Raw genomic sequence first — 16,765 nt, 5'->3', positions numbered from 1 at the left:
GCAATAATTTCAGCAAACTCCTCAGCAATCAACGAACAATACAACTTCCTCTCAAACTTGTCACAATCGAATACATGAAATAAACAAAAATAAAAAATTAAATAGGAAACATTGGGAATGCATTTGTAACCCCCCTTAAACTTGGGCTATTTAAATTCACCAGAAAGCTGGTTAAACTGCAACCTAGAAGGGGAGAGCCAGTTGTTTTGTTTTCCTGACACCGACTCCTCTTTTGATATGTGTAGGACGCTGCTTGTAAAGATCACAGCAACAGAGATGTACATTTCACCGGCCATGGCCGGCATCATTAAAAGTATTGTACCCAATTCACAAATTGATCAAGTCGCTGGATTTTTCAGTAGGAGTGTAACCTGAAGATAATATTTGAACATAATTAATAGGCAGGGAACAAAGCCTCTGTGATCGGTCTATACGCTATTGTCCTGAACTGAGACAGTGAACAACGAAACCACAGTAAACGACATGTCAGTACACACCCCGCCCCATACCGCTCCAAAAACAAAACGCTTCAGAACTGCAAAACGCAAACCTGAAAATCGAGTTAGGTGGCTCTTGGTAAGCTGGAGACATTCAAACAGCAAGAAGGGGGAAATAAAAAACAAACCAAAAAAGAATAAAATAAAATAAACGCATAAATAAAAAAAATACATATAGTTAGATGAGCCAATGACTTCCAGTGTGTGTTCGGAACCAGGGAATTGCTGCTCTTGATCCAGTGTGGGTGTCATCGTGCTGTCACAGCGCAAGCTGCAGCAACGCCCCCGGCGCACCTGCTGTGGTTGCATGTTGTGAAAAGCACGGGTGCTCGCCTCCGCCAGTCGTGATTACTGCTGAAGAAGAAGATACTGCTTGACATTAACAGGAAATACTTTTAACTAGAGTTCTCCGAACCCACTTCAACCTGTCTGCTGTACGACCAACCTAGTCCACAAGTGTTAGACAACGACTGTAAGTGGACTCGCAGAACCATGATGAAGGCGCCGGTGGCTCTCTGTTTCTGGATTTGTGCAACAGGTAACAGCATCACTCTCTCTGCTTCCCCTTTCCTCTTCCCCAGTGTTGCTTTATCGTGTTTTATTTTAAAATAGAACAATTTAATCCTTACAAAATAAAGACATAAACAAAACTTGAACGTTTCAGAGTACCGATGTAACTTCAATTTTTGCTACTTCGTCAAAATTTGCTGCCAGTGTACTTTTTAACGAGTACCACAAAATAACACAACAACTCAACTGTGTATAAGTTGTCATGCTACAGAAATGGGACAAATTGAGCAACCACCTCAAATAAAGTGTATTTAAATATTTTAAAAATGGTTTTGGATGCACTATACATCAATTTCTTTAGCTGTTTTCGTTAACATTTTGCAAATATGCATAATTGTTTTTTTTTATGCAATATTAGCATTTAAGGTTGATTTTTTTTTGTTATAAAAGTTCAGTGTCTTCCAGCTCTTAATCGTTCTCATCAAAACAAATGCATTTCATGGAATAATTTTAAAACATGACAATATATATATATTTTTAAAAGGAATGTTGTATCATGGTAATGTTGAACTATTATTTTAAAATATGTTTTCTATTTTTGAATAAAAAGCCATTGAAAACCTGTCCCCAGTTTTCAATGTCATTACCGTAACATGTATGGCCTGCTAATGAAAACTCTAGGTCAGTGGTGCGCAAACTTTTTATATGCCGCCCCCCCCTTTTTGGTATTGTATGCTGCAGAGTTAGGCTTACACTCCGAGTGTTAAGAATATGTTTGTTAACATTTATGTATTTTGTAAATATGGACATTAGTGCTTTCTTTTTTTACACTTGTCGCTCCATACGTGGTATCCGCCATTTCATCTCTATTCACTGCAGTTTCACTCACACTCGCCACTTCAAACATAATTTCTCACATAAGAACATAAGAACATAAGAAAGTTTACAAACGAGAGGAGGCCATTCAGCCCATCTTGCTCGTTTGGTTGTTAGTAGCTTATTGATCCCAGAATCTCATCAAGCAGCTTCTTGAAGGATCCCAGGGTGTCAGCTTCAACAACATTACTGGGGAGTTGGTTCCAGACCCTCACAATTCTCTGTGTAAAAAAGTGCCTCCTATTTTCTGTTCTGAATGCCCCTTTATCTAATCTCCATTTATGACCCCTGGTCCTTTTTTCTTTTTTCAAGTCAAAGAAGTCCCCCGGGTTGACATTGTCTATACCTTTTAGGATTTTGAATGTTTGAATCAGATCACCGCGTAGTCTTCTTTGTTCAAGACTGAATAGATTCAATTCTTTTAGCCTGTCTGCATACAACATGCCTTTTAAATCTGGGATAATTCTGGTTGCTCTTCTTTGCACTCTTTCTAGAGCAGCAATATCCTTTTTGTAACGAGGTGACCAGAACTGAACACAATATTCTAGGTGAGGTCTTACTAATGCATTGTAGAGTTTTAACATTACTTCCCTTGATTTAAATTCAACACTTCTCACAATATATCCAAGCATCTTGTTAGCCTTTTTTATAGCTTCCCCACATTGTCTAGATGAAGACATTTCTGAGTCAACATAAACTCCTAGGTCTTTTTCATAGTTCCCTTCTTCAATTTCAGTATCTCCCATATGATATTTATAATGCACATTTTTACTGCCCGCATGCAATACTTTACACTTTTCTCTATTAAATTTCATTTGCCATGTGTCTGCCCAATTTTGAATGCTGTCTAGATCATTTTGAATGACCTTTGCTGCTTCAACAGTGTCTGCCACTCCTCCTATTTTTGTGTCGTCTGCAAATTTAACGAGTTTGCTTACTATATCATTAAATTTGCACAGTGATTGTCAACGGCGCATTTGAAAGGTAAGAACTAATTAGCTGTCATTTATGTTTTTATTTAAAGTGTTCTTTCCTTTACATTTTTTTTTACAGAACTGCCCCTTACTGACCCCCCACTTTGTGCACCACTGCCCTAGGCCACACCTTTGATCATGTGATCATAAAAAGAGATTGCATCATTTCCAACATGGCCGCATGGGAAGTAGATCAGTTTCAAACTTGTCTTTTAAAAAAAAAATATCACTTTGTGTCTGAAAATCATTGATTAGGTTTATTATGCATCATCCCCTTACATGCTATGATTAAATGTTTTACTAAACAGATGGTTATAGGTTAGACTTATTTCATGATTTATCTGTTCAAAGTTAGGCAAGGTCAGAAAGTGTAGGCCTCAGAATTTTATAAATTCATGAAAATGCTTCTAATTGTGATTGAAATATCTGCCTATTAATAGTAATGAATTTATAATACAGTATAAATATTTCTCTGTTTACAAGGGCTGTGTTAAAAGGTTTGAAGGTTTGTTCGTTAGCCAGGAATTTGAAGCACAGTTGCCGTCCACTTACAAGTGGAATTGGGCTTGTTTTTGTAAAAAGTCGCTTCAATTTGTTGAGAGTCGTGGGTTGCGTGATTGACTGGTGTCAGTGTATATGCATGTCATTATAATTTTAGAATCCTGCTATCTCCACTCCAGTTCAACTAAGAAAAACTAGTACTAAAAAAATCTGGAATGTATAAACACCCCCACTTCCCTCCCTCAAACGGGTTGGGCTTGTTTTGAAAGGCAGTGCCGCTTTTTTTTCTCGGGAGACAATTGGCAACACTGATTCGAAGGTAGTTTTAAACCTTCTAAGGTTCGTCAGGCGGAATTCATGCACTGTATGTTTTTCTTTTTTTTCTCTGTTAACAGAAACCGTTTGACAATGTGTGAACACTGTACATCACACATTAAATGTCACTCGCATGCAAAATTGCATCTTTTGATTTGTATAATGCATATTACTTAAACAAAAGTTGTCGTATTAAAATCCGCTACCAAATCGTTATACGTAGCAACTCTGCATGGTGCTGCTGCCGAGTATGGAGCAGGGTATAGTATCCAAAGCACTGGGGGGGGGCTGTAGATCTCAGTAAAATATGTACTGAATACCTTGTGTACAAAACAGTGTAAGAGAAGTGCTATGGTAGAATAAGTATGAAACATACAAAATATACACTAACACTAATAATTTAAATTCTGAAAGCTGAGCATCGTGTGCCCCTCCCCCCTCCAGCTCGTGTTATCCAGAGTATAACCTTTAATTTCTTCATTCTCCATCTCGACAGCAAAGCGAAGTATAGTGTAAGCTGTATTGAAAGAAATGTCTTGAAACCACTCTGCTGTTTGGGATTTTTTTGTTAAATGCCCACACAACCAAAAAAAAAAGTTGAAGACAAACCATGCAAGCGACTGTTGATGTATCATGGAGGCACAACCATGATACATAAAATGTTATAGCTAACTTGAAATCTGCAACTGTTTTAAGAGCTGAAAACAAGTAAAAAGGTCTAATTAAGCAAATTATTATTTCAATTAAGGGTTAAGCAATTGAGAGCTCAGTTGGAATGAAAACCAGAATACACATGGGGTATTACAGTGAGGAAAAAGAAAAAAAACTGAGTAGGATATATTTTAGTTTTAACATAAATCAAACCAATATTCAGAGGTAATATTTTTCGTTAAGAAAAACAACTGCATCACACTCAACTACCGTTCTCTCCTCTTCTTGTCCCGCCCCATAGCAGCCAATACACACTCCTGATTCGCTGGTACAGTACTCCCCTGACCTCCCAACTCCCACCTAATAGGCTCTCCTTAACTGTCAGTAAATGTACTGTATTCAAGCCCCCAAAACACATAGTTTTATAGTTATATAGTATAGTGCTGCAGATCTGAGCCTCTCATGGCGCAGTTTGTAAAATGCCTTAAATCATTTAATAAAATATTGCAGCGTTTGTAAAGCATAGTATTATTAATAAAGGCCGCCCTCGTATAATTGTTGTTACATTTAAATAGAGATAAATTATCTTATAATACAACTCATAGATTGAATTCACTAAGGTGGTAAATGTTGGTTAAATTTAGGTAGAGAGAGACAAAATCTTTCTGTCTTGAATTCTGGTCAGAACCTGAAGAGCTGATTAAGATCTTTCAGTTGTTCCTGTTCTTACACTAAACAAAAGGATGACCATAAGGTTGTTCCAGGACAGGTTATCTCCTGTCCTTGCTTTGACTAAAAGGTTAAATTACCTTCAGGCTTAGGAACAAGTTTGGTTTATGATGGTGTTGTAAAAGCTAGCCCCACCAGCGAGATCTGGACAGTGTTAGATACTTGGACTGATTAAGAGATTGTATAACTGTAACCAAAAGAAATGGGTCTTCTTGTGATTGGTTTAAAGAAATCATGATGTCACTGAAAGACTGCATTTAAACTGAGAATACTGAAATGTTCTTTCTATTTCTCTGATCCGTGCTTGGAGAGAGGATACCTACAAACTGTTGTCACCATGTAACCTTTAAGATGTCTGGTTGTAACTTTACAACGCAGAACCTTTATCTTCAATAAACTACACTTATCTGGACTCGAAAGCAAGAAGCCCGCATCTTCTTTCGCTTCTTCTTTTATTGCTTATCACAACAATAATCACTACCGTCTTAAGGGCCGCAGTCATTTTGATCAATTTAAAATAAACGCTGCAGCGCCCAATTGAAGTAATCGGTATTTGTTCGATGGGCAAAATGTACCGGTAAAACTTGTTGTCCCCGACACAAATCTTGTTGTCCCGGGCATCGGGCGATATGAATTGGCCACCCCTGAGTATGCCCTGGGCTGCTTTGTTTTTATTGTTTGGAATGTGCTGTGATTTTCAGAGTATTTTTTTATTTTTCCTCAGGTTTAACACCTGCTTTCACTTCTACTGACGTGGCCGATTCCAGCGCCTCAGCATCCACTACCCTCCTGCCACCCACTTCAGGGCCTGTTACCAAGGAAACCACAGACCACAGCTCATTGGCTGCTATGACTACTACGACTATTACCAACCAAACTGCAGGCTCACTGTTTACCTCAACTGGCCTGGTTTCCAATGAAACGACAGGCAACAGCTCATTGGTTAACTCAACTGACCTGGTTTCCAATGAAACAACAGGCAACAGTTCATTGGCTAATTCAACTGGCCTGGTTTCCAAAGAAACTGCAGACAACAGCTCATTGGTTAACTCTACCACAGATTCAACATCTCCAGCCCCCAATACAACCCATGTAAGTAGTACAACACTAGGAATAAATGAGACCCAAGTAACTACCAACATATCCAGTGCACCCACGACCCTCAGTAGCACCATGCCGGGGAATGATTCCTATACCTCTCAGTATAAGAGCAGTGTCAACACAATGACTCCTTTACCAACCAGTAACGGTACCATGATCAGGAGCAGTCCAGAGCCGCCTGCCAGTACTGCTGAGAGCACAACGACCAGCCAGGTTTCAAACCCCACTGCCAGCACCACTGCCTCTGCTGTCATCCAGCAGGATACCCGAGGAGGCAAGTCTGGAAACAGCACCACTGATGGGATTGTGTCTCAGAAGATTCGACCGCTGTCAGGTGAGAATTTCCACTTTAAACCAGGGGCCTGTCAGCCACGTTAAAATAATTGTAGCTAACAAAATAATTGTGCAAGTCTGATTCCCATTAGCCATGTAGGTCTCAAATGTGCAGTTTTGAAATAAACACATGTTATAGCTGGCCCGCCTTGCTTTCCAAAAAGTATTTCACTTCCTGGGTCATTTAACCCCAGCAGTGCCTTCTGGGTCAAGGCATGTTACTGACTGAAAGCATGTCAGTCAGTAGGGGAAGCAGCTGAAGGGGTGAAGTCAGGAGCGCCCCCAGAAATGTTTCACATGTTACGCAAAACTGAAGAACTTGTTCTTTCCTGTAGTGCTTACACTGTCACATTAGAAAACTGCACTCAAATTGCATCACTGTTTCCCTTTTTTTACAGGACATCGGGCAAATTTCAAACAGAGGCGTCCTGTGTCTTTTTAGTGCGAATCGACCATGTCAGTTATGTTATAGTTGGTATAGCATTTCCGGGGTATTCTCCTCAAAGCAACACCAGCCTTTACAATAAATCATAATATATTATTAAAATTGGTACGATCTGTCCTGAGATTCTACAGTTCAGTAAAACACAATGATTGGGGATAACCAAATTGGGGATCAGGCGAAAATACAAAACATCGGCTAATGGGTGCCTCTTAAAAAAACTGATGCTTTGAACGGTGCATTTGAAGCTATGTATGGAAATACATATCACTCAAGCGATGGAATGGTTATTTTAGCCTTTGGAAAAGAAGTACAACAAAATGAGTTATTTACACTCGGTTCACTGTTTGCAAGTCATGCACAAAAGCGCCGTCTCTGGCATCGCAACATCGCATTTCATTTTAAATTTACAGACTTTTACCGTCTGGGAGGTGACTAGATGTTGTCTGCTTTTGACCAACTCTGAGGACAGTTAGGTTTTTAGTCCTGTGCGAATCATGCTTTAAACTAGGAGAAAAACTAGCTCAGAAATCTGGTTTCATATCTAGTCATTACTCTCTCAACTAATGTAATCATTACTCACCCCCTAAGCATGGCGTATAAACATGTATCTTACATGTAGTGTCAAAACAGGCAATTAAAAAAATACAACATTAATAATAATAATAATAATAATAATAATAATAATAATAATAATAATAATAATAACACAACTTGGCAATGATGCGTTGATGATTAGGAATTCAGATCATGCAGTAGAGCTGTACTAACATTCAATGCTGCCAGTGTATTTTCGGTGCTTAACAGATTTCTCTGTGCTTTACTGATTTTTTTCCCTCTGACATTCTGGATCATCAGAAGACAGATTTGCGCTCTTTTTCAAGCTTCAACCAAATGTATCTGCTTCTGTTTGCTCCTTACTACAACTAAATAAACAGTACAATCCTATCAGCTTAAAATGTCTGTTTCGCTTCAACAGATCGCACAAGATACTATGCGAACCGCACTTCTGAAGCTGACATTTTGCAAAGCAATAGTACGCACAGTGCGAAACGTGCGTATGGCTGCAGGCATCAAGGGGTGAAGTGACCCAGGAAGTGAAAGACAGTCTACAAGCATGGCTTGCAAACAGAGATTTCTTTCATCTAGTGTAGTAAAATATATCATGATTTCAAAAGCAAATACATGTTGGCTAAAACATGTGCTTCTTTCAAAACTGCACATTTGACCTAGATTGTGAATGGATGGCGAAGAAAATGTATGGAACTTTTAACTACAATTACTTTAAAGGAACCAAGGTATTAAAATCCACTTTCTTCGCAGTTTGTGTACAGTATGTCTCTGGTCCCCTATTCTTCTTTTGAAGAGCTTGTGTTTTTACTTGTATTTGGGTTACACAGTTTCTTTAAGTAGAACACTGTAGATTTAAGATGTTTTTCTCCTGGTTTATAATCACTTCATGTGTGGTAGATCAATGATCTATCTTCAGCTAGACCATTGGCGTGAAACTGAGCTGTAGCACAGGAAGTGGTTATGTACCGGAATATAGCAGCAGCATAATTTTATAGAGGGAATTAGCATATACCAAACCGCAATACAAAATACAAGCAGGAACCACAAGGTTTTAACACAAGAAAAGGGGGCCAGAGATATTGCTTCTCATGCTAAGAAGATAGATGAACATGGATCTGAAAACCTTGATTATCACTACATTAAAGATTTAATTGTCTTTGAAGAAGAGCAGGTGTGTTAGCCTGGTGTCTGTGAAATTCAGAACCACGGTCAGTACAGTTCAGCACTGGCTACTGTGGTGCTAGAAACAGAAAACACACCTAGCAGACTTGATTAAACCAGGACAGAACTGCAGCTCATTTCAAATAGCAAACAATCAAAGTACTCCTTTAAAGACAAGTCATAGTTACGTGTTCTTCATGCAATATACGCCACCATTGTTGCATAGAAATAATAACCCTATGAAACAACAAGGACTGCCAATGAGTTAATTGAAACATGGAAGTTAAACATTCTAAATGGTAACTAGCTAATGCAAACCACCATTTAAAACTTACCACAGAAAATAGAATAGTAGGGTACTGTACAGGAAAATGCAGTTTGTGTACAGTATTATAAATGTCAGGGGTGTGCAGTGTGTGTACAGTATTATAAATGTCAGGGGTGTGCAGTGTGTGTACAGTATTATAAATGTCAGGGGTGTGCAGTGTGTGTACAGTATTATAAATGTCAGGGGTGTGCAGTGTGTGTACAATCAGGCCTGGTTGTTAACCAAAGTACTCAAACAGCTGATCCTAATTATCCCTTTAATTGGGTTGAGTTAAATGGGGGGGGGGGGGGGGGTGGGGCAATAACTTTTTCACACCTGAAGATTGCACACCAAACAAATGAAAGAAGCACCAAACTTTGGTGTATTTTTTTTTCTCTCAGACTCCCTCTATATACTACTACAACCCACAAAAAAATCTGACCAAATACAATGTGAAAAATGTTCAAAAATGCAGAAAATCAGACAGGGGGCAAATACTTTTTCACGGCACTGTATGCCCTCTACTGACTTTGAGCCTTCATAGTTTTAAAAAATTAAATAGGTATACAAAAAGATCAACACTTTACCAATAAAAAAAAATCTTCTAAGCTAGATGACGGCTTTAAATTGAAAGATCGATGTTTTAAGTGTACAAGCAAACCTCCTAGAAACACGCACATCATATTTCCAACCACGTATCTAAAATGCCATCCATGATAGGTTCTTAGTTTAAAATATGATACATTCACAGTCACAGTTTCAATCAACACTTTTCCAAGAGTTTAATTGAATGGAGTTGGCTCAAAAAAAGGGACATCATGTGATCAAAAATAAAAACTGAAGACAAAGAGCCCTACATATTGAGAATCATAAACAGTATATTATTGGCAAAGCTTCAGCTTTATTAGTCATGTGTTTCTTTGCTATAGACATGAAGATTTAGGTATATTTCAATTACATATTTTTAAAGTGAGTGTATAAACAGAATAGTTCCATAAATTTCCCCAACCATGAAAATCCATTCACTTTATAGATCTCAAATGTGCAGTTTTGAAAGAAACACATATTTTAGTCTTTTCATTTTAAATCCTAATATCTGGTACTACACTAGGTTAAAGACATCGTCGTCTTTCAGATTGTCTTGCACTTCCTGAGTCATTTCACCTGGAGAGTGAAATTGTCCCTATCCTTGCAGGGCCTTCATTTCCTGTCAGTAACCATCCAGCTGCTTTCTGAAAAAGTGCAAGACAAAGTGAAATCATGGCTTGCAAACAGACATTTCTTTACCTAGCGCAGTGTCAGATATAATAATGTTTAGTGAAAGTACACATGTGAGAGGTGTGTCGTGAATAGGTGTGCATGGCATGGAAAATGTCAGCAGTGATGTTGTTAATCAGTCACTTTGTTCAGCAGTACAGGGAGCCAGGGAGCAGTGCTGTTAATGAGGCTGCTGTGTTCTGTACAGTCACCCTCTTCACAAGGGAAGTGGTTTGTTTTTCTGAGCAGGCGACACACTGAGTCACTTTCTGAAAAGCTAAACTAGGTTACTCTGCTCCACGTCACTGGAAAGAACAGTCTGCTTTGTATGTAGATGCTACCAAGGGAAGACAGGAAGTATACTTTACATGTAGTATTATCTATGCCAGTCATAATTCATGCTTTACAAAACAGAAAAATAAATCTATCTTTGCTGTTATTGTTTCAGGAATGTAGTGGACTATGTCACACATTGCTGATATCTAGAACAGCTTGTCCAGTTGTTAAAGACCTTTCAGTATCATAGTAATATGGGGATATATTGAGTCTGTCTGTCTGTCACACAATTTTTCCATGTATCTGCAGAACTCCTTGTGCTAAAGTTTCATCGACATGTTATAACCTGGGGTATATGGAGGTGACATGTTTGTCTGTCTCTCTGTATGTGTGTCTGTCTCTTTGTATGTATGTCTGTCTGAATGTGTGTCTGTCTCTGTATGTATGTCTGACTGTAGGGTGTCTGTCTTTCTGTACGCCACGCTTACGTTTTACATATAACCAAATTTGTGCTTTGCTTATACAATTGTGAAGACATTTGGTTTAGAAATTATATGCAAACCATAAACTACAGATCTGTGACATACTAATAATAATTTTATTATAGAAGTAATATAGTACTGATCATGAACTTACTTTTATATTACTTTGCCAATAATAATAATAATTCTAATAATAATAAAACTCACACTAGATAATACAAACACGTTTTTAGCAATGGGGTGCTACAATGAGGTTTACTGTTCAGCATCTTAGTTTTAAAATAAGGTAGGGAAATATAAATCAGATACTTATTTCATTTTTTTTTTGCACACAGGGGCTTCTGCCAACTGCAGATGCTGCAAGATTTCAAAATGAAATGACAAAAAAAGATCAATAATCTAAAAAAAAAAAGCCCAATGGGAATTTGGTCTTTTTAAAATCATTTTTATTACTATTTTTATTTTGGTAAATGTAACAAATGTTACCCTTTCTGTTCTATTACTCTAATAAAACAGATTTAGGGACCTGATAAACATGTACTGTTTAACCACTCTAGAGTAACCCCTAAACACCCAAATTATTAGCAATGCACAAACACGAAACAAAAAGACTCTGAGGTTTAGAACTAAATCAGCAGTTTATTATGTTGGTCAGGATAAATGCGCTCCGCTGGGTTTTACCACAGCGTTCACCACAGCTGGTTACAATGCACACGAATAACTTTGCAGACACATGTTTGGCAATCATTTAAATCAACACAGATAAACATTCCAGTTCCAAATACGTATCTACACCCATAGCACACTATCAGCAATCCTTGTGCAAAACAACACAACAATTATGATTTTTACACAACTTGAACCCCTTTTTATACAAGCTTAAAACCACATTGTCCTACCACTTCCAGGGAGAGAGAGCGTGCTTCAAATCAGCACTTCCCTAAATAGCAGCATACCCAGAATGCACTTTTAATACATGATTAAAAAATAATATCTGCAATTCACTTTTTAGTTGATTAATCGGTCTGATTAATCTGTTAATCAGAACAGCCCTAATAAAAAATAATATCTTAATGTAATAAATTACTCAAAATCTCACTACTGTAACAAGTTATAACAACCCTGATGAGAAAGATTTGTCTCTTCTATTTTATTTTCTAAACATTAATATAAAATATATAAAACACAGAAGCTGGATACCTTACGGCACATGCTGTTAGGGGCTCTGCTGTGTTATATAAAGCATGCTGTTAGGAGCTCGGCTGTGTTATATAAAGCATGCTGTTAGGGGCTCTGCTGTGTTATATAAAGCATGCTGTTAGGGGCTCTGCTGTGTTATATAAAGCATGCTGTTAGGGGCTCTGCTGTGTTATATAAAGCATGCTGTTAGGGACTCTGCTGTGTTATATAAAGCATGCTGTTAGGGGCTCTGCTGTGTTATATAAAGCATGCTGTTAGGGGCTCTGCTGTGTTATATAAAGCATGCTGTTAGGGACTCTGCTGTGTTAAAGCATGCTGTTAGGGGGTCTGCTGTGTTATATAAAGCATGCTGTTAGGGACTCTGCTGTGTTAAAGCATGCTGTTAGGAGCTCGGCTGTGTTATATAAAGCATGCTGTTAGGTACTCTGCTGTGTTATATAAAGCATGCTGTTAGGGGTTCTGCTGTGTTATATAAAGCATGCTGTTAGGAGCTCGGCTGTGTTATATAAAGCATGCTATTAGGGGCTCTGCTGTGTTATATAAAGCATGCTGTTAGGGGCTCTGCTGTGTTATATAAAGAATGCTGTTAGGGCTCTGCTGTGTTATATAAAGCATGCTGTTAGGGGCTCTGCTGTGTTATATAAAGCATGCTGTTAGGGACTCTGCTGTGTTATATAAAGCATGCTGTTCGGGGCTCTGCTGTGTTATATAAAGCATGCTGTTAGGGGCTCTGCTGTGTTATATAAAGCATGCTGTTAGGGGCTCTGCTGTGTTATATAAAGCATGCTGTTAGGGGCTATCAATGGTTTAAAAATGACAGTACTCTGCCCAATTGCAACTAGATTGCCTTGTACTGCACGTCAGGGCAGTTTAGAATATGTATGTTACTGCTCAGTTATTGTTGAGGTAAACATACACTTCCTACAGGAGAAAGCCATCAAGCAGCTTATGTGCATATACGTCCTCAGTGCTTTTTAAAAAATATATATATATATTAATATTATAAGGTATAAACGTGCATAATAATAATAATAATAATAATAATAATAATAATAATAATTTGACAGTAACTGCATTTGCATGGTGGTAGATGTTGGCACATGAGTGGTGTATCGATGTGATGTATCTTTACTAGAGGCTTGCCTGCTGTTTTGTAGTTTGTGTATTTTGTCCCCCCCCCCCCACTGGAAATTTGACAAATCGCACCCTGGAGATTAGCATAGTGTATGGCGGGAACAGCAAGCTGAAATCATTCAGTGCCTTTATCTGAGTCTCTCTCTGTGCCCCCTAGTGGCGAAGAGGGGGAGGTATTACATTTAAAAAAACAAAATAATAGTTATAAGTGTATCAGAACTCAAACCAAATGCATTCCCTCGTTCACATTAATTTCTACAGCTCTGCAGAGTTAATGAATATCCACCTTCATTTGTTATGTTTTGCTTGTTGAAAAGGTATTCAGAGCTACATTTGAGTGTGCTGGGAGTGTCACCAGATCTGTACAGAAATGATAGCATTCCATCAATTTAAATAGCTGTGATAATCCCCTCCATATAGTTCAGTTCTGCTTTGAGAGAAGCTATTTCATTCTTATGTGTCATCCAAAACACTTGGCAGGACTACAAAATAACTAGACAGTTAGAATTGGACAAAAGAGATGTCTCATTAGTCTGTTGTTCTTATTAACCTCTTCAATGGCAAGGCATCGTGAGTGCAGTGGCAAGAGCAAGACTGTACTGCCAGGCGATGGCAGCAGAGAGCAGGTCCACTGCCAAGAGACTCACCCAACCAATCTTAAACACTCAGTACTGCTAAACTTAGATCGAGCAAAGAAACTTGAGAAATGCAATGACAAACTTTGATTAGAATTCTTTCTCAGTGTCTTCCATGCTGAAAACATTGAAAAAGATGAGTAGTCGAAACATTTGTCATTGAACTTCCTCGCTTTCTTTAAGTGTTTTGAAATGACAGAAGACTGCCATGATAATGTGACACAATGAGAAACAAGTAGGAGTCTATTCCAGCCTGGAGTAAACACTGTCTGTCTGGTTTCTGTTCCAGCCTGGAGTAAACACTGTCTGTCTGGTTTCTATTCCAGCCTGGAGTAAACGCTGTCTGTCTAGTTTCTATTCCAGCCTGGAGTAAACACTGTCTGTCTGGTTTCTATTCCAGCCTGGAGTAAACGCTGTCTGTCTGGTTTCTATTCCAGCCTGGAGTAAACACTGTCTGTCTGGTTTCTATTCCAGCCTGGAGTAAACGCTGTCTGTCTAGTTTCTATTCCAGCCTGGAGTAAACGCTGTCTGTCTGGTTTCTATTCCAGCCTGGAGTAAACGCTGTCTGTCTGGTTTCTTGCAGGGTCAGCAGTGGCGGTCGCTGTGATCGGGACGATCGTAGTGCTGGGATTACTGGTCGGAGCACTGGTCTGGAAGAAGAGGTGAGCAGAACATAGTGGAAAACATTCAGATAGAATATTGTAAGGAAGTACTGTCAACTCTCAATTTAGACAAACTCACTGGAACCAGGGAAAAAAGGACTTACAAAAAATACACAGAAATAAAGTTATAGTAAATCACTGCAAATGAATTGTATGCAATGCCATACAGGTGAACTTTATATATCAGCTGCAGTGTCTGCTTATTGCAAAGGGACTGAATTGCACTTATTTAAATATGAGATTCTGCCAGATAGATGCTGGCAATACAACAGTTTTCCTGCAAAAAATGATGGTATCTAATTTATATTTCAGATGAAGAGATATAAAGAGGTCTACAGTAATGAATAAGGACCTCTGGGTCAGTCGTACACAGTACTGCATTCCCCTCTTTTCTGTTTGCAGGGAGAGGTACACTCGTCTCGAGGAAGACCAGCCCGTGGGATCCCAGGGCAACTACACTAATCCTGTATACGGGCTCTGAGGAGCTCCTGCGGCAGGACTGAGCTGGAATGCAATGGGAGCAGCCAAGAAAAAAACTGCTTTTTAATGATAATCAAGATACGGGAATGATGTACTGCTCAACCCCAGAACTACCCCTCCTCTGTATCTGCTCTGAAAGACTCTGCTTGTGGCAAATGCAGTTGCATAGCAACAGAGGAACGTAATGGACTTGCAGTCCAGGTTTTAGCAGCAGGGCGGCAGGTGTACTGTATATACACACACACAATCAGGTATACTGTATATACACACACATACACACACAATCAGGTATACTGTATCTATACACACACATACACACAATCAGGTATACTGTATCTATACACACACATACACACAATCAGGTATACTGTATACAGTGCACTCCGTTTATAAGAATTACGGATGTAAGAATCATACTGGGACCAAATCATTCCTATACTAACCATGATAAAATAATCTGCTTGTAAGAATCAAGCAATCCGCTTATAAGAATCATTTTGGGGCAAACTGACTACATGTAATACGGTACTGTATCAAGTGCAATGATGTGTACAGCCAATAAAGTTGTTTTTGAATTTGAATTTGATCATGATTAGGCACGTACGCAGCGTGTATAAAGTATAATCCCTGGTCCTCAGCCACTCTCAGTTGAAAAAAGCAAGTTGTGCAGTTTATGTGTGAGTCGACATGGCAGGAAAAGGGCATTGTGCTGGTATATTGTTTTTGTTCTCTGATAGTGAAAATGTGTTTTAATAAAGTGAATACACATTCATTGAATACATACTGAGTACAGCACTGTTATTGTGTGATAAACATGTTGAGGGAGGGGTATCAAATCATCTGGGGTGGATGTGATTCTTATAAACAGAGTGCACTGTATATACACACACACACAATCAGGTATACTGTATCTATACGCACACACACATACACACTCACTGCTCCAAACCATTTAGAGATATTTAGAGATGTGTCAATTAAGCATGCTGGAAATCATTCATACTGTATTTATAATCCAACCCAGGCCTGTATTGCTCTCCATGGTGATGTAGGGCAGGTACGGAGGGTGGATAATTGGGCAGGTATGGAGGGTGGATAATTTGGCAGGCATGGAGGGTGGATAATTGGGCAGGTATTGTGGGTGGATAATTGGGCAGGTATGGAGAGTTTATAATTGGGCAGGAATGAGGGTGGATAATTGTGGCCTCTTTTCCCTGCACAGCCTGGAGTGTGAGATATTTACATAGAGCAGTACCATCCCCTCACCTGACACCTGCTCTGCATTGACTCTGGAGGCGCTCTTTTTGTTTATTAAATGAAGTCGTTTCGCTTTGTCTTTCGTTAGGATTACAGATCTGTATATCCTGTACCACACAGGACATGTCCATTTTGCATACTCAGGGCATTACAGAGACTCCCACTGGCCACACAGGGAGAAAAAACTACACCCTGGAGCTGTCTCTTAAACATGCACATCTATATATATCCTCATATTGTTTGGAACTTTGTGTGTTTATCAATATCATTCTTTGTGTGTATTATCAATATCATTCTTTGTGTGTTTATCAATATCATTCTTTGTGTGTTTATCAGTATCATTCTTTGTGTGTTTATCAATGTCATTATTTTAAGCACACCAGTTTGAACATTTTTTTAGCAGTTATTGCTT

General features: G+C 38.7%; 1 protein-coding gene across 1 annotated transcript; it reads left to right on the top strand.

The window, feature by feature from the left end:
- Positions 1-567: 567 nt before the first annotated feature.
- LOC117431780 (serine-rich adhesin for platelets-like) lies at positions 568-15,402 on the top strand. The gene is made up of 4 exons (XM_034053086.3): positions 568-1,035; positions 5,778-6,488; positions 14,538-14,616; positions 15,019-15,402. The coding sequence occupies exons 1-4, from the start codon at positions 990-992 to the stop codon at positions 15,095-15,097; spliced, it is 915 nt and encodes a 304-aa protein (XP_033908977.1). The 5' UTR covers positions 568-989; the 3' UTR covers positions 15,098-15,402.
- The last annotated feature ends 1,363 nt before the right edge of the window (positions 15,403-16,765 follow it).

This window comes from Acipenser ruthenus, chromosome 22, assembly GCF_902713425.1.
Source record: "Acipenser ruthenus chromosome 22, fAciRut3.2 maternal haplotype, whole genome shotgun sequence".
Taxonomy (NCBI): domain Eukaryota; kingdom Metazoa; phylum Chordata; class Actinopteri; order Acipenseriformes; family Acipenseridae; genus Acipenser; species Acipenser ruthenus.
The sequence above is the reverse complement of the archived record's forward strand: the minus strand, read 5'-3'. Positions and strand labels throughout refer to the sequence as shown.